Below are 19243 nucleotides of genomic sequence, written 5' to 3' on the forward strand. Positions count from 1 at the left end.
GGTCTTTGGCTTCAGAATCAAATGTGAAATATCCCCTGGGGGTGCAGAGTAGGAAGGACACGCAGTAAAGCAGCAGCTTCAGGAGAGCAGGATAAGTGCTTCTGATGGAGGCCTTATCAGCTGCGCTGGGAGCACACAGAGGGCTTCTGATTCAATCCATATTTGGGCACAGAGAAAGCTTTCTGGAAGAAGTGCCTGAACCGAGACCAAAGTAGTTGGAGTTATCTTAAGAGGTGGCATGGAGCAGGGAGGCAGTATCATACATGCAGGGGCTCAGTGGGAAGAGAGGATGAAGAACTGGCTGAAGCTTACAGTGGGAATGGGGAGTGCTAAGAAACTAGAGGTAGGGAAGTACCTGATCAAAGGACCTTGTAGAATTGAGGTGTTTGAGTCCATGTGGAGCCACCAGAGGTTTTCAAACGTGGCAGTGACATCATTTAAAAAACAATTGTATGGAGAACACTCTGGGTGAAGTATGGAGATGGGTTAGAATGAGGAAGAGTGGATGATGCAGGCAAGCCGGTTAGCAGGCTGTGAGAGATAATAGTGGCCTGGGTGTAGATAAAAATGGTTGGGTTTGGTTGGGATATTCCAAATCTGACACCATTTCTGATGTTTTATTTTTTCCCACTCCACCAAGCAATGGTCCCACCCCAGCTGGGTGTCCTCCAATTCAACGTGATTCTGACACTGTCTACCTGGAGATAGCATCAGATCCCACAGGTTAAGAGGGAGCTCGGTCCCACAAGACTGCCCCCTACAAACACTCTTCAGTTGCCGATTGCAAGTCCAGGTTGTCGCCTGTGCTTCTGACCTATCAGCTTCAGATCTAAGGTTCCCACAATCCCCTCCTTGGGTTCGGTTAATTTGCTAGAGTGGCTCACAGAACTCAGAGAAAAATTTTGCTTACTAGATCACCAGTTTATTATAAAAAAGATATAACTTCAACAGCCAGATGGAAGAGAGGTGCTTCCATGCTTTTGCCAAGTGTGCCAGTTTCCCCTCATCTCTACATGTTCACCAACCCAGAAGCTCTCTGAACACTGTCCTTTTGGGTTTTTTATGGAGGCTTCGTTACAAAGGCACGATGGATTAAATCACTGGCTGTTGGTGACTGAGGCCATCTTAAGTGAGCTCATTGGAGCCCAAACTCCAGCCCCTCTCCCCTCCCAGAGTTGGGAGGTGGGATGGTACCGAAAATTCCCATCCTCTACTCACAAGGTTGGTTTCCCCTGGCAACCAGCCCATCCTTAGGTTACCTAGGGGGGTTCCCAAAAGTTACCTCATTAACATAACAAAAGACAGCTTTATCACTCTTAGTAGCTCTGTGCCAGGAACTGGGATTAAGACCAAATATATATTTCTTACTATAAATCATAATATTACAGATATAATAAGAAACATCAGTTCTAGCAGATTAAGGCTCCACCTTTATGGCCTCATTTAACGATAATCACCCCCTGAAGGCCCTGTCTCCAGTACAGTCACGTGGGATTGGGGAGGCGGGGTTAGGGCTTCAACATGCGTTTTTTTGGGGGACAATTCACTCTGTAGCATAGTCCAAAGAAAAGTAGTATTATATTATATTTGTATATTTCGTATTAAACATATATATTTAAAGTCATGGTCTTTTTGAAAGATCTGGTATGATTAGATGATTATCTTTGCTGCCAGGTAAATGGAATTAAACCTGGAGGTGACAGTAGTCAGTCAAACATCTACTAATGGGAGTGGAAGTCGATTTTACCCCCGCAGAGCCGTACTTTAGTAAGGTCTTTGCTGGAGGGACTGGGTCTGGCCTCATGTGTTTGTCCCAGCTCTTTGTCTCAGGTTGATGAGCTTGGATTGCGGCCCCTCGTTTTCCTGCCTGTTATTAAAGCATTTAGGTTGTTCTCAGATGTTTTCCTATCGCGAAGTGCTTCAGTGAATAATATTCTTGCACATAGTGGCTCTCGTGAGTTCAGCCTCAATTCCTTAAAGTGGGTTTGCATACTTAAATTTTGCAAGTCAGCTGTTGTGGTTGCATGTTTCTGTTTCACAGGCCCGCTGTCATGTGGACAGTAGGTTGTGCTCAGACCCTCTCCACGTGTGCCATCATCAGCCTTCAGCACTTGTGCCCAGCTTGGCCTTTTCTGGTTCCGTTCTCTTGTGTGAAGGTCTGTGTTTGTGCCTGTGAGCTTTGCTTTGCCGGCTCTTCCCTCAACGTATCCTAGAATTGTGACCTGCTTATGTCTAGGCACCCAGAGTTCTTGACTGCTCTTTTATTCTGTTGTATTAAAGCTCTTTGCTAATTGCTTAGGTCTCTAGACAGTTGATGTAATTACCTGTCTCACAATTCACAGCTCCTCTCTCTGCACCCAGATGAAAAGACCTCTCCCGTCACTGCTTGAATTCTGCACTCAGACATGATCTTTAGCATCCCTGTGCTTATGCCATCCCTGCTCAGATTTCACATTTGCTGTCTTGCTGGTATAGGTGAATCTGTGGAAAACATGTTTCCAACCGTTCCTTTTGTTTGTTTGCCCAGTGATAGAACAGCAGAATACCGTCCTTCATTCAGGGAGTGTTTGTTGAATGCCAGCTAGTGACTCTCTAACCTAAAATTTTCAGTGTAGTTAAATTTGTCTTTCCCTTCATAGCTGTTGTGTTTCTTCTCTGTTTTTCTCTAAGGCTTTCCTCCATCAAAACACTATTAAAAATTCTCGCATGTTTACTTCTTTTTTTTAACCCACCATAAAGTTTCATGAGCACTTTCCAACTTTATATGACTTCAGGATTGCCAGAAGGAAAAAAAGGATAGCTGCAGACTATCCAGGTTAATATGTAGCTTAAACTTGAAAAAAAAAAAAAAAGTCAGGGCAGGTCATCAGTTCCGAACATTGCCTTCCTCCTAGTGGAACAGCCGCTTCCATCGTGCCCAGTTCTGCTCCGTTCTTAGGGTAGAAACAGACCTGAGGCCCCAGCAGGAGAGGACAGCATCAAGGGCTACCAAATGTTCTGCTGAACTCATGTCATTTTGATGCCCAGACAGAAGTCAGACTGGGCAGAAGAGAAGCTCCATAAAGATCCAAGTGATTTGGAATTTGGAGATTAAAAAAAGCAAGCATTAAACTGAGAGGTGTTATTTTTGTCACTGCTAAAATGGGATGAGATTCAAATACTTGTGGTTGATAATGTGCTACCTATTCCATCACACTCTGGATATAAGTTTGAATAAAATTGTAAGATTTGTTATCTGATTTAGTTTTGAGACCATGTTTGAACCTTCAAGTAGTTTGCAAGTTAAACTGTCACTTGATTTGCCACATGAGCAGAACTGGGCAGTAGTAGGAAAGAATCCGGAGACACTGCATGAGACCAAGTGTCTGCCTTTTGTCTTCTGCAATTTGTGACTGTTCCTCACATCAGCACTTGAAAAACTATGCCTCTGTGCCAAGAGGCCCCTTCAGTGTTGCTAGGGAACCAATAACTGTTTTATATGATCTAGATTCATTTCTAGTGCCAAACGATGAAGAGCAGTTGAATGTTTTAAACGTTTTTTGAAAGAGAAATACTGAAAGCCATTTAAAAGTCTAAGATTTCTTTAGTATACACGTTAAGAACGTCTCAATATAAAGCAGAAATGGGCAATCACCCTGTTAAACATATCAGTTCTTAAAAATAACTGCTAACAGTTTGATAAATATCTTTCTAGATTTTATACTCATTTAACTATTTTCTAAGGTACTCTTAGAGAAAATTAATCTTTATGTATCAAACAAGAAAGAATGAAGGATACTGTCATGAAGACTAAGTTGCATTTTATTCTAATGACTGTGTAGTATAAATACTGAAAGTGTGAATTAATTCTATTTGAAGCAAATGTCCATTCTCACTTATATGTTCTTGCCTCCATATTTTTGGGCTATGTCTTGATTCATTTTGAAGTGAAATTTTCATTCTGGAGCGTACTTGGATTTTTCTTATCTTACTTCATGCATAAAATATTAATGCGTGGACAAAATAAATGCAGGCAACCAACTGTGGTAGCTGTAGAAAGGCGATCTTTACATTTCAGGAACAACTTCTGGCAGCTGAATGCTCGTTTTCAACATTTCTAAAATTGATCAAACTTAGAATCCAGTCACCAGTTCTTTTCTAGTAACGTGCAAGCAGCCACAACAGGAGATAGAGGGACTCACAGTTTCTCCCAACCCCAGTGGAGCTGACAATTTATTGGTAAGTTGGGACATGCATTTTAAAAATTCATTTGAAACTATGAGGGAGTGGGGAAGACAAGTTCATCAGCACTGAGAAGACATGACAGAACTGTGGAGCGTGCCTGAGTAACTTCACAGTAAAGTTTAAGAGGGAGAAAACACCCACGCTAGTGTTTGTGAAGTGCCGAAAGCTGATGTGGATCGCAGAAAGAGAAGTCCTGTGAGCATTCGTGGAAGGCAGAGAGCAAAGTCCTTGTAGGCAGGAGAGGTAGAAGAATGCGTTAGGGAATGAGGTAGGAATGGGGTTGAGGGTATTAGAAATGATAGAAAGTATTTATTTGGAAGGTTGACTATTAATTCAGGAGAAGCACTTGAGATTATACACATAAATGTCAAATATAATTTTAAATAGAAGTGTGGACATGAAATAGAGATTGGAGTGGTGTGGACTTTGGCGGGGTTTTAAATAGTCCATTTGGGCTGAATCAGTGGTTTTGGATGGTGGATCATCAATCTTTGTTGTGTAACAAACCAAACCAAACTTTAGAGGTGTTAAAATGAAAATCATGTATTAGTTCTTGCTCCTGTGGGTGGCCACTTTGGGCTCGGCTGAGGTGGGGAGTTCTGGGCTCACACGTGGGGCTGCAGACCTCTGGCTGGGCTGGGGCGGGTGTTCTTGGGTGGCTGTGTGTTGGGCAGTTGGCAGCTGTGGGTCAGACACCTCAGTTCTCTCTTACGTGGTTTGTTCACATGGTGGCAGGTGGCAGGTATCGGGTCAGAGAGGGTGAGAGAGGAAGCAGCAAGGCCCCTTGAGACCTAACCTGGGAACTCGCACAGCAGCACTCATGCTGCATTCTGTTGCTAATAACAAGCAGGGCCAGCCTCAGATTTGAGGGAGGCGGTGCAGCTTCTGTGTCCAGCTTTAATCTGCTGTTTGAGAAGTGCACTTAAATGTGATACAAGCTCAGGATGGTGCCTGAATATCAGTGGTCTTGAATGTAAACTGGCTTTTGTTTCATTCTTGGTCTCTTGGCTTCAGCTTTATTAACATTGTATTACAACTAATAGTCCATGTGTATTAAACTGCTTTTAGGGTTATTGGAAAGAATCATGGGATGGCTAATAATTTCATTCTTTGTTTTGTTCTTTTGGAATTTATTATTTGAAAAACATCAAAGTAGTCATTATGGAGAATTAGGGCTTGGATTTTCTTACTCTTAATTTTGCTCTAATGTGTTTGGTTTTATGGTGGGAGTAGGGGGAGGCAAAGGGAGAGGAGCAGGCCCCATGTTCCATAATATAAGTGCCCAGAGCCTCTGCCCGCTCATCCTCCAGCCCTGAAAGTCAGCGTTGGGTGAGGTAGAGGTCCAAATGGTAGAGCTGCTGAAATTTGCTGTTTATTTGAAACTTCGGTTCTGCGTACGCCAGATGTTTGAATTTATACCTAAGAAAATATTGAGTTATCATGAGGAAAACATAGATGTTGCAAACTAATGCTGTGCGAACTTTTATAGCGTAAATAGTAAAAAAAATTAAGTTTTGTGTGATAGTTGATTTACAGAGTAAATTTACATTTTATATCAAGCTGTTGGCTTCTTCAAGCTTCGATCTTATTATAAGACATAAGTAGTGAACAGACCTATTTTATGTGTGAATTGATAAGAACAAAATTGCTTTTTTAAAAAAAACAAGATATGAATTGATTGTGATATATTTTCTTTTTATATAGATCAAGAAATCATGCCGTTTTGCTCATAGCTTATTTCCACCTTTTATGCATATTGAAACATTATGTTTATATAATATGTACACATATAATAAAATTTATATATTATATAGAATATATAAAATATATTATTAACATATTAATAGCTTTGTGTAAACCTTTAGGAGCAAAGAGGAAACTTTTTTCAGTTCTTATAAAGTTGTAGTGGGTTTAAGCCTCTTGTTAACAAACTCAGAAGAGTCTCTGATGGAATTTTGTTTGCTTGTGGCTCAGGACATCTTATTTTGGCTTTTACGTACTTTTCAAGTATTGCCATTCTGCATTAATTCTCTCTTTAAGTGTAATATAAATGGAAGTTTTTTGGATATGAATTTCAGAATAAGTTGTGGAATTTTAAGATGCCTTTTAAAAAATAATATAGTAAATATGACTGATTATTTTTCAGAAGGATGAATGAACAGTAAGAAATGTCTTAAAGATAATATTGAGGTCAACTATTTGGTAAATTTAAAAGTATGTAAATCTCTCTTTTTGAATTGTCATCAAAATTTATTGCTTTGAAATATTTTTTAAACAATTTCTTCTCCTTTTTCCCAGTTTTACTGCGATATAATTGACAGCACTGTGTAAGTTTGTGTACAGTGTAATGATTTGACTTACGTATATTTTGAAATAATCACCACAGTAAGTTAGTTAGCATCCATTATCTCATATGGACACGCCAAAAAAATTTTTTTTCCTTGTGGTGAGAACTCTTGGGGTCTACTCTCTTAGCTTAGAAATATTTTTAAGCATTCAATGAAAGTTCTGGAATCAAATTTAATAAAAAGTTAGAATTGAAGTTTTGGCAGGAAATGTGTCAAAATTCATCAGCACGTGCCCTAGCGACAAAGAATTCCCAGTGTGTTTGTGGCACTGTGGCAGACGTGAATTAATACAGCCTTATGTATGACACAACTGACCTTTCAGAGACTCTGGCTAAGTTCAGTTCTAAACATCTGCTTCGATATAAAACACCCTCTGCTAATAGAAATTTGTATTTCATAAAATGTTGGGAGGTTCACAGGGCTCTTGAAGGAATGTATTGAATAAGATAGATACTAATGCTGTTATTCCAGTTATACAGAGGCACAAGCTAAAAACCAGGCACCGTTGAGTTTGAGCTCCATGACCGTGGCCCCAAATCACATCGTGTTTCCACCGCATCCTGTGCGCCTTCTCTGAACGGCGCTGTGCTAAGCATGCTGCCAGCCTAATAGCAGATGCTTAGTCCACGTACATGTTTCTTTCTCCAGAGTTCACCAGAAGTTTGAGTATTACTACTCCTGACCAGATGATTGAAAAGGCCAAAGGAGAAACTGCCTATTTGCCCTGCAAGTTTACCCTTAGTCCGGATGACCAGGGACCGCTGGACATCGAGTGGCTACTGTCACCAGCTGATAATCAGAAGGTGGATCAAGTGGTAAGTTAGATAAGTACCTGCTCGCTCAGCAGATGTCCTTGGACTTGTCTTAGGTGTCCATCACTGTGCTGATCACATTGGTGGGGGAGCACGGGGAGCTGTGAAGGAAGCCCCAGGCTTCTCCAGCCTGTGGTCTGGGTGAGGAAAGGCAGTTGCCCTGGTGGAAAGTGAGGACACATATGTAATGGAGTGAAACGGATCATAAAGTGACCTAAGATTTCAGAGGAAGAAAGGGTCACTAAACTTCCTAGAGAAGGCCGCAAGGAGGAAGAAGAACTTGTGGACGTTCAGAAAATCCAGATTTGGCAGTATATTCGAAACAGGGAGTAGTGGAGGGCTATGTGGAGCAGGCATGAGAGCATGGCAGGAACATGCATAATGCGTTAGGGGACGGCGAGTAAGCTAGGCTTTGTGAAAAGTTAGATAGAATTGAATTTTTAAGTTTTACTCAAAGATTCTGTTTCCAGTGTAAGGATCATCAAGTGTGACCTAGTGTAACCAGGTACATATTGTTAGTCTATTTTTCCTATTTCTTCAAGTTAAATATCTTGTACAATGATTTTCTTAAAAAGCTAAACAAAGTCTTTATAGCAAAAAAGCAGTTTATAAAACGTTTAATCTTAAATTTTAAAAAATTATCAAAATATTGTTATAGAATTTTTTCTAATTACAAAGTAATGAGAGCCTAATGTAGAAAACTATAAAGCCAAGAGACGCACAAAGGAGGACACTTGCCCAGTAGTCGCATCTCCAAATACATGTCTCACACTTTGCCTTTTAGTGGTGCCAGTTTATTTCACTTAATTTAGAATGTTGCATATTGGCTTTGTCTGACACATTTAGTTAAAAAAAAATCGATATTAATGAATTATGTTAGACTAGGGAGAGAGAAACAACGCCAGATATTTAGAGGAATGTGGTAATATATATATTTGGAAGAGAAATTTTATTTTTACTTATGGTCCATATAAAAGAAGGGGTTAATGGCTGAATCAGTGCAGTTAGGTAATTACTATTTTTGGTAAATCCAGGCAGTTTTCCCTTGATGTGTTTGTGAAGGAAATGACTAAGGTGCTTACCCAAGTCTTGAATGACTAAGGCCACCCCCTCTCATGGTCCCATAAGATTAGTACCACATAGCCTAGGTGTGCAGTAGACTGTACCATCTAGGTTTGTGCCACTACACTCTATGATGTTTGCACAATGGAATTGCCAATGTCGCGTTCCTCAGAACTTGTCTCTGTTGCTGATGGACACATGAGGGTGTTAGAGTTTAGAACTCAAGTGCCTCCAAGTTAGTACTAAGTCAAAAGGTCTTTTGCGTCAGATTCCACAGGTAAATTATTTTAAGACTTTTTGGGGGAATGGTGGTGGTATGTACAAATGCGTTAACTGATTTTGTACCTTCGATTGGCATACTGTAGCTCTGGGGCAGCTGAGAAAGAGTGTATAGGAATTCACAAGTCTGTGTTCTTGTCCAGCCTCACTAATGCACTCTCTCATATAGGGCTATGTTACTGCATCACGTTGGGGCTTGGCTTCTCTGTTTAAAATGGGAGTGTGTGACCATACTTGAGGACCATGTTGATCTCTTTCCAGTTTCTTAATCTGTGATTTGAATAATGGTAGGTTTCCTTGTAATACTGTGTTCTTACTCTCTTTTTGGATCCCACATGACCATGGTATATCCACAGCTCCTCGAATGAGACCGAGGGTTTGCTTGTTTGTCTGTTTTTTCCCTGTCTTATTTTGATTTTCTTTTAGATTATTTTATATTCTGGAGACAAAATTTATGATGACTACTATCAGGATCTGAAAGGACGAGTACATTTTACAAGTAGTGATCTCAAAGCTGGTGATGCATCAATAAATGTCACGAATTTACAGTTGTCAGATATTGGCACGTATCAATGCAAAGTGAAAAAAGCTCCTGGTGTTGCAAACAAGAAGATCCAGCTGACGGTTCTTGGTAAGTTATTTGTACTAATGTCACTTATTAGCGGGGTGATCATTCACAGTACTACAGCACAGCATTTATGAGATGGAGCTTTGTGTGTAGAGTAATAATTTTAAACATCTGAAGTAATTCTAACATCCTCAAATAACAAAGTTGGCACACTTTTTTAGAGAGAAAAAATAAGTGACCAGCTGCTTTGTGAAATTCATAAAAGAGTTTGAAGATAAAAGGAGTTTTGTGGTGTGGGACAAGAACCCTAAGTCAGGAGTTAGATCGAGGTTTTTTGCGTTGTCCTCACATTTGCCCTGAGAATTAAATAGAACCCCTTCACTTCCTGGGCCTCAGCCTACCTTTTTGAAACGTAAAAAGATTTAATTATTGTTAAATCTCTGTCTAATCTCATTCACTTCAAAACTGTTTGTTGTGGGCGCTTTAAGCTTTTTCAAACTTCCTTACTCAAAGAATAAATGAGATTTCTATGATGAACAATTGGAATATTTAGAGCAGAGAAGATGGAATATGGTAGAAGGAATATTGAATTGGAATAAGGCCATTAAATGTCAGGTAATCATTTAACCTCCCTGAGCTTCACTGTTTTTCATCCTTAAAGTGAGAGGATTAGACAGATGGTCACTGGGGTGTCATCTTGCTCTCTGTATGGTAGTTAAGAAGCAGATAAGTGTAAAGTGCTTTGTAAGCTTTGTAAGACCTCAAAGTTCATTATCCTTCTCTAGATTCTGTGGTCGCACACAAGCACTCTTAACCGCTTCAGATTGAGAAACTCTGAAAGGTCATTGTTCTTAAATATACTTTTAAATCTTATTGTGGTAGACTTTACACAAAAGTACAATGGCTACTATGTAGAAAAACATAACTGTCTGGCTCTCTTCTATGATAAGAAATTGCCCTGGTTTGTGACTCGCCTGTTTTGGGGGATGCCTGGGGGCCCACTTTGTGTAGGAAATGCAGATTGCTAGAATTGCCTAGCGTACCCCTGGAAGTAACTAATGAAGGCAGATCTCCCCCACGTCAACTTCTACCTCATTCCTTTCATTTTAGAAGGGGAGAATGGGGAAGTAATTAAGTACATTGGGTTCCAGACTCATTTTGAACATCACTCCTTTCTAAAAAATATCAGAGTAAGTATAGACTAGGAACAAGAATGTGGATTTTTGTGCACCCCAATGGCAACTTCAGGGGTTGTCTTGGTTGGTAAGGCAGTCTTGCACTGGCATCATTGTTGAGTGGGCACACGGGAGAGTCCTGGTTAAAAGCCAGTCCATTCTTAATGGCACTAGTTCTAAATATTTCCAGTGGTATGAACGCAAGTGAACCTGAGCAAGGAACCAGGAAAAGGAATACGGTCATGTTGGGAATTCTAGCTTTCTGTGTCTACATTCAGTAAGCATGGAGTTACCTTTCTTTTTTATAAATGTGAAAGCAGGCAAAGTTTAATAACTTGTCTGAACTCCTATCCCAGACTCAGGCGTACCTGGGATTATAACTGACTCTGTATCTTCTTTTAACTCTGCTTTACAGAAAGCATTGAATTAAGATATATATGGAATTTAAACTGGTTCATGATGTACCAACCAGACTATACCTGGTTATCGGAATTATTTGTTGTGAAATCCCTGATGGGGGCAGGTGCACCGGGAAGAATGCAATTGGTGTGTATTCCTGAAAGAGGCGTGGACAAGCACAGTTTGTATGTGTGTGTGTGAGAGTGAGTAATCCCCTTGGAACAGATTCTGGATTGAATTTGCAGGTCCTGACTGAAGGGACCATTACAGCACAAGGTAGCACATGTCCCTGAAGGAATCCAGGTTGGACAATAGTGTTGGCACATAAGGTGGCTAAGCACACTGGTGACAGCAGCCTTGACTGCTAGGCAGGAGGAATGTTCCTTTGATGTTAAACCTCACAACCCCAACTTCTAATTCCTCAGGATGGAGAAGTGAGAAGCATTGAACAGTAGCTCCTTTTGTTAGCTCTTCGGGGGATCACCATGGCCAAGCAAGCTGTGAATGCAAACCAGGGAGGGAGCAAGGGGCAAATAGGGAGCAGGAGGAGAAAGGGGAAGTGATTGCTGAAGGGCAGCGGGGATGACTAATACTCTAGTCTGACGAGGCTTTCTCAAAGCCAGAGGAGAATTTCTTGTAGTTCTCTTTTCCATGTTTTCAGATGAGTCATGGCCCGCTCCTGGGAGAAGGCACTAGAATTTTCTCTTGAAAGTGACAGTTGGATGGAAACTTATCTGTTAGCTTTAGCTGAAAATTCTGCTTAGATAATCAGAAGGAAAGATACAATGACCTGCCCTCTAGGGGCACTGAGTGGTGGTCCAATGGAGCTCTCCCTTGCTTTACTCTTGGAGGCTCTGCTATCCCTAATACCTTGATTTGTTAGTGGGAAATCTGGAGGAGATGCCACCATGGTGTTCACAGAGTAATGAGAGTTCACTTGAGCCCCGCGCGCTGTGTGGGCATGAACTGGGATGACTCTTAGGTGCCTGTGTGTGAGGGTTGACTTAGCTTGCCCTATTTCCGGAGTCTGCCCTGCTCCTTCAGATACGCCCAAAGTGCGTATGGATGCAGCTCAATGAAGAAGCTGAAAGCAGATGATGATAACAAAGGGAATTAATAGAGGGTTAATATGGGTCACCTATCACCAGCGCCTTCCTCCAGAACTCCGAAAGGGCCTAATGTTGAAACCTTTTGGTATAAACAGACTGGGTGGTCTTGAAGAGTTGTGCAAGCACAATTAATGGTTTCCTGGACGATGTGATGCACTCACAACGTGCCCATACCACCAGAACTTGGTGGCAACAGTATGTGTGGTGGCTCAGTCAACACTGGCCCTAAGGGGCCTGAGGGATTTGCAAGTCATTGGTACAGGGCAGGGCTTCCCCCCCCCCCCCTTTTTATTTTGAAATCTAGTTTTATAGAAAAGTTGCAAAAATACTAGAGTTCCTGAGAGTATATCCATCATCTAATTTCTAATAATATTAACATTTTATAAAAATGTAGTACACTTATCAAAAGCGAGAAATTAATGTTGGGACAATACTATTAATTAAACTATAGACCTATTTTGAATGTCGGTTTTCCACTAATGTCCTTTTTGTGCTGTGATTGCATTTACATCTTCTTAGTTTCCTCCAATTGTGCCAGTGATGTCATGTCTCATTGTGAATCATGATCATTTGGTTTATTTGATGGGTTTGTCCCCTATAAAATTATAATTTTTCTTTCTGTAATTAAAAAATATCTTGGGGGAGCCACTTTTGAGACTTTGCAAATATCTCGTTTCTCCTCGAACTTTTCCCCATTGATTTTTAGCATTCATGGATGGATTTTGCCTAGACTTGGGGTATTTTGAACCAAGCAGAAATAGCATTCCTTGATGGATGACATGATGATAAAAGTATATCCTGTCACAAATACGGATTTAGAGTGTGTTTCCTGTAGACTGAGGCAGGCCACTAGCATGGAGGGATTATGGTGCAATACATGTGTGGAGCACAGTCTTACTAAATGTTGAGACATTGGCCAAGTACAAGTTGATGGTCATGTACCTTATCTAGGAAGGAGTATTGACTTGTTAATAATCATGGAGGCAAATGTTCTGAGGACAGTGGCCAAGTATCCTGAAGCCCAGACCAAAGAAACATTAGAGGACAAGGCTATCTGTGTTCCCTTTGTGGTTTATCTTTCTTTTGATCCAGCAAGAGTGCCATGGATTAAGAGTTAATCTTTTAGTGGTATAATGGTTGGGGGGTTGGCATGTAAAATACGCTTTTTCTTCTCCCAGTGGAAGGCCTCTCCAAAGTGACATTCGGAAACCAGTGTTGGTAAAATCTTGTTCAATTGTGGATGGATGGAGTATGTTGAGATCTCAAACTCAGTGGGGCCCTGAATTTTCTGAACAGTCACTTAAGTAACTGCCCATTATTAGATACGTTTGCAATATGGTAAAGGGACATTTTCAGTAGAAAAGATGAACATTAGAATACTGTGTTACTAATAGATGTTTGATGTACAAATCATTGCTTTAATATCTCACTGCTGATTTGTTTAATAAAGGACTTATTGGTTGTTTGAAGAAATGAAGAACAGGCTCATTTTGTTAAAGACTCACAGGATGAAATAATTTGCAAAACTGATTTAAAAGTCCAATTGGTGTAGTCTCCAGGGCAATTAATCAATCTGAAAAAGAAGCAGGTTCACTTAGGAAAATCAATAATGCGCTTTAATGCGTCTGTGGTTCTTATTAAAAAGTACAAGTAGTAACAGATGAAGGGGAGATATACAATCAAATTTAAGTATTATCAAGAAATATGTGAAGAAGTGTGATATGATAATTGACAACCTCAGTTAAAGATGGCCTCCTGGACATCACAGATCCTGTTGGCCAACTTTGGAAAACAGTGTGACAGTTTCTTGTTGAGGTAAATGTACCCTTACCGTATGTGACCCAGCAATTACCAAGAAAAAAGAAAAACATAGACGAGTATTTGCATGTGTTCAAGCAGAGTTGTTAATAACGCAAAACTGTAAAACCCGTTCACATTTATTTATAGTAGTGAAATAATGAAAGCCCATCCAGGACTGGAAGAATAAAGATCAGCTTAGACTAAAAAAGGAAAAAGCAGTCCTGCTGTTTATCAGGCTGGGAGGACAGATGTCCATGAGGCCAGCTGCAGGGTTTGGAGTGAACATCGTTTCTCCCCAGCTCTTGGAGCAGCAGTGACTAGAGACTACTGCTGTCTCCCCACTGTTGCCCCAACTCTGCACTGCTTATCCTTTCCTGGGGAGACTCGGCTGCTAAACGGCCCATGTCTCCAGTTTAACCCCTGCTTCTCCTAATCCCACCTCAGAAGCAGCAGCCAATTCAGGACTGATCTCCATTTCTCTTAGACTCTCCTCAGAATCCTTCAACATGAAATCAACGATTCAGAGATTTATGCACCCCTATCTTCATCGCATTGTTCACAATAGCCAAGACAAGGAAGCAACCCAAGTGCCCGTCAGTGGATGAATGGATAAAGATGATGTGGTATACATATATAATGGAATACTGGTCAGCCATAATAAAAGACAAAATCGTGCCATTTGTGACATGGATGGGGCTTGAGGGTATTGTGTTAAGTGAAATAAGCCAGACAGAGAAAGACAAACAAAATATAATTTCACTCATATGTGGAAGATAATCAAACACATGGATGAGGAGAACAGATTAGTGGTTACCAGGGAGGAAGGGGGTGGGGGAGGGTGAAAGGGACACATTTGTCTGGTGATGGATAAAAACCAGACTTGGTGATGAGCATGATACAGTCTATGCAGAAACTGATATATAATAATGTACACCTGAATTACACATTATAAATCCATATGGCCTCAATAAAATAATTTTTAAAAAATCCTTCAAAATCCCTCCTCTCTTGTCCAGTGCCATTCCATAGCTCCTCATAGAGCCTTCCTCACTGCTTAATCTGGTTGTGACCGACTACACACCTATTCCTGTCCAGTTTAGCTAATTAGGCTTCAACAGGAACTCAAAAACTGGAGATAGTGTTCATCAATAGATGAATGAATAAGCAAATTTATGTTACAGTCAGTCAACCCAGCAATAAAAAAGAATGAACTACCGATCAATCACATGGACTGATCTGAAAAGCCTTACAGTGAATAAAAGAAGCAAGACAAAAAAGTACATACTATATTAATTGATTTGTATGACTCTAGAAGAAGCAGACTATTCTGTAGCAATAGAAATCTGATCAGTGGCTGCCTGGGGCCAGGTTGTGGCGTGAGATGACTGCATCCCCATGAGGGAACTTGCTTGGGAGAGGATTAGAGTGGTGCTTGCTGGGTATATGCAAATAGACATTTGTTAAAGTGGTCAACCCACACGATTAAAATGTATTAATTTTATTGTGTGTCTATTATGCCTCACTGCAGTTCAGCAGAAGAGTATAAAACGCCACAGTGTTAATCCAATCTTGGGGTGAGTTGCAGATAACGGGAGTAGCAGCTGCTCTAAACAGGTTCCTAGACAGACCTAGAATATAACCTCAGGTTTACCTTTTTATAATACTGCCCTGTATGGTCTTGGGTTACTGTACATGCAGAATGTTCATTGGTCTTTGCTTCAGGAAGCACATTGTCCCGGTTGTCAGTATTATTTATTATAAACCCCTGATTGGTGGGGTCACAGCACCCTGAGGGGTGTGACATGGCACTTACTCCCAGAGGGCTTCATGTCAAACACTGAGAAGAAAAATAGGAAGGAATGGAAGGAGAGAAGCTTCTTTGAGTCTGATGTGGCCCAGCCTGCATCGTCCTTCCTTTTTTCACGTATGCCTCTTGGAATTGGGGGCACAGAGCTGCGCCTGAGATGCTGCCAGACCTGCTTATGAATGGCTGCTTGCCTGAGCTTATTCTTGCCTGTTTTGTGTTGGATAAAGCTGAGTCAACTGGTGTTGACAACCTGTTGTAGTCTTGCAGTCTTGTTGACCCTGAACCCAGGACCACCTGATGATGAGCCAGTGGTTTGCAACATGCTTATGTTTCAGTAATCATCATAAACAAATTCCATTCTCTTGTATAAAGTTATAATTTATTTTCTTTTCTCAGTTAAGCCTTCAGGTACGAGATGTTACATTGATGGATCAGAAGAAATTGGAAGTGACTTTAAACTAAAATGTGAACCAAAAGAAGGTTCACTTCCATTGCAATATGAATGGCAAAAAGTGTCTGACCCGCAGAAGCTGCCCACCTCGTGGTTAGCAGGTACTGCTGATGATACAGTTTGCAACATGCGTCATTGATTTGGACTTAAATCTAGTAGTGTTGTGTATGTGTATGTATTTCTTAATTCCCAAATGCCTTCCCTTTTTTTATACAGAACAATTGGGATTCCATGGGAATTATTCAGCCTTTTATATAATGACAACTTAGTGTCATGTAGTATAGATGAAGAGATATTTGTATAATGATTTCACCATTTATAATTGGTTTCTTTGGTATATACTTTTTACTTGATGATAATACTGATGGAAAATGTTCACGATCATAAATTAGTAGTGGCTAAGTTATAAAAAGAGCTGGTACTTGAGTGCTTTGCCGAGATTCATGTTGAAGATTTGGTGCTTTACCCATGCTGTATCTGTAAAACGGAAAAAAACTCTTGTGTGACACTAACTAGGAAGTTACAAATTGGTTAAATCTGACCACTCACCTTTTGTTATGATTGACCCGTTAGTCAAAGTGATTACCAAGCTCTACCCTCCCCACCCTGGTCTTAAGTAGGATTTCTCTCCACTTCTCTTTGTTTTTTTAAATGAAGAGGCGAAACTATATGATCCCCTCTGACTTTCTTTTTGTATGCTTCTTCCATCTACGAGGATGAAATAGGTTTTACAAATCCTCCTGCTGCACCCAAGGGCCTTTGTGGCATGGGGTATTTTCTGTGATCCGTGTGGCTCTGCTTCGGCTGAGACTGTGCCTGGCTAAGCCCTCATGGTTACTTTCGCCTTGCTACAGATGACCTGGAGGCACAATTGTTTGCCTTCTGGAGACATGCATATGTCTCACCGGCAGTTCGTTCTGCACCCAACTTCAGTCTGTCTCGCTTTTACCTGGATTGCCAAACTTAGTAGGATTTGCCTTTACTAAAAGCCAGCAAAACAATACTTTAAAAATGAGCTTTGCTCTTTTCCTCCATTTTCTTCCCATAGAAATGACTTCATCTGTTATAAATGTAAAAAATGCCAGTACTGAGTATTCTGGGACATACAGCTGTACAGTCAGAAACAGAGTGGGCTCTGATCAGTGCCTGCTGTCCCTGGATGTCGTCCCTCGTAAGTGTCTTCTTTCTGTCTGTTGTGATTATGTCGTTTTCGTTGCTTTTATATGGCCTCCTTTGGTTCAGGCAGCAACAGGGTATTGAGGAAAGGGGGTGCTAACTTTGAGCAGAGCACCCTGTGGTTTGATTATTAGCTTTCCTAAGTCATGGAAAGGAAAAAAAATACTACATTTTATTAATAAAACCTTCTTCATTATTGTAGTAACATTAAGAAGGGAAAAGTTATCAAATCAACTCTTTTGTTTTTTTTGAGGAAGATTAGCCCTGAACTAACATCTACTGCCAATCCTCTTCTTTTTGCTGAGGAAGACTGGCCCTAAGCTAACATCTGTGCCCATCCTCCCCTACTTTATATGTAGGACGCCTGCCACAGCATGGCTTGACAGGTGGTACATAGATCCGCATCCGGAATCCAAACCGGGGAAGCGTGGGCTGCTGAAGCGGAGCGTTTGAACTTAACTGCTGCGCCACCAGGCCGGCCCCTCAAATCAACTCTTGCACCTTATTTAGCCGTTATGAGTACAAGCCGTGTAGAACATTCTTACATGCCAACCAAGATGGCTGTGAATGTTAAAATCTTTTAGTCTAGTTTTATCATTTTTATGCTTGAAATAGATCACAAAGTTCAGAAGAAAGTTCTTGTAGTAGATTCTCCCCTGGACCAGAAAAAGCTAATTAATTTTTCTTTGAAAGTTAATATATGCAATGAAATCAGTCTTGTCAGTGTGTATCTTTACCTTTAATATGACTAAATACAGAATTATTTTTACTATTAATTATTTTCTTATTGACATCTTATTCTAGCTTCAAATAGAGCTGGAACAATTGCTGGGGCTATTATAGGAACTTTGTGTGCTCTGTTGGTCATTGGTTTTATCATCTTTTGCTGTCTCAAAAAGCGCAGAGAAGAAAAATATGAAAAGGAAGTTCATCATGATATCAGGTAAGTAAGTGACGCAAGAGTTGACTGATGTGTACTAAATTTATTACGTCTCTCAAGCACTGTCTCTTAATCATCTGAAGCATTTGTCCCTGTGAGGACTGCATAAAAGCTATAGCTCTTCCCTCAACACATTTGAAAACTTTTACTTTCAATTTCAACTGTGCAGATCCAACCAACCTCCATTGTGCTCTGTGGCCCCCACCCCTTTGGGACCCTCTTTTAAGAACCAGTGCAAAATGCTTATCTCAGGATTGTCTGCCTTCTCCCAGTAAAGTGCAGGCATGCAATTTTCAAAAAATGGAGCAGATGTTAAGGTTTTAGGAAAAAAAAAAAAGACCTGCTTGTATCAAGTGACATAGGTAGTTTATAGAACTATTGGTAATGTGATTTTCGTTTTTCAAATATTCTAAGCCAGTAGATCTTAACTAGAAGCGCATATTGGATTATGGAGCTTGTAAACATAATAACATGACTTAAATAACACAGAGGAAATTGACATTTGGTAGGTGTCGGATGGGGTCTGGGCACTTGTATTTTTAAAACATACCAGAGGTAACTCAGATATTCTTTGTCACTGCTTGGTGTGAAAATTCTTATGCCTAAATTCCCAGTTTTTGCAAACTTAAATCTGCTAAGTTTTCAGCTAAGGTCTTATAGATAATTAACTTTCATAACAAAAAGGACTTTTTTTCTTTTTCTTTCTTCCTTTTTTTTTGGTAGAAATATATCTGTAGGTGTTAACGTGTTGTCATCTATAAGGTGTTACATGACTATAACTAGATTATCTTGATCACTGATACTAGAATATGAAGATATTTGAGGTTTATTCATTGTAAGACATTATAGAATCACAAATTTTTGTGAAAACCACATTCATTCTGTGTGAAGATACACTGTGTAGGTGATGCATTTGGGCCACATGCACGGTTCATGATATAGCACTTTATTGTGCTTGCTTTTTTTGTGTCACACACACTTTTATATACCTTATCCTTATGTGGAGGATCTTCCCTCACCCCTACTGGTGATTCACAGCTTACATACTTGTAGGTTTTTAGAAACTTGTTCTTTGAACTTGTGTTGGGATCTT

General features: G+C 40.3%; 1 protein-coding gene across 5 annotated transcripts in view; it reads left to right on the forward strand.

Moving 5' to 3' along the window:
* The window catches only part of CXADR (CXADR Ig-like cell adhesion molecule), a 57536-nt gene that overhangs the window by 16484 nt on the left and 21809 nt on the right, over positions 1 to 19243 (forward strand). For 4 of the 5 annotated variants that reach the window (XM_023629904.2, XM_023629905.2, XM_070252245.1 and 1 more), the window contains exons 2-6: positions 7221 to 7387; positions 9152 to 9356; positions 15980 to 16135; positions 17083 to 17205; positions 18015 to 18153. In XM_023629904.2, the coding sequence (XP_023485672.1) occupies positions 7221 to 7387; positions 9152 to 9356; positions 15980 to 16135; positions 17083 to 17205; positions 18015 to 18153 (790 nt within the window). Of the gene's footprint in view, positions 1 to 3510; positions 4219 to 7220; positions 7388 to 9151; positions 9357 to 15979; positions 16136 to 17082; positions 17206 to 18014; positions 18154 to 19243 lie in introns of those variants that run through there. The other variant, XM_070252246.1, reaches the window with a different exon arrangement.

The sequence above is a fragment of the Equus caballus genome, chromosome 26 (genome assembly GCF_041296265.1).
Source record: "Equus caballus isolate H_3958 breed thoroughbred chromosome 26, TB-T2T, whole genome shotgun sequence".
In the NCBI taxonomy this organism is placed as follows: Eukaryota; Metazoa; Chordata; class Mammalia; order Perissodactyla; family Equidae; genus Equus; species Equus caballus.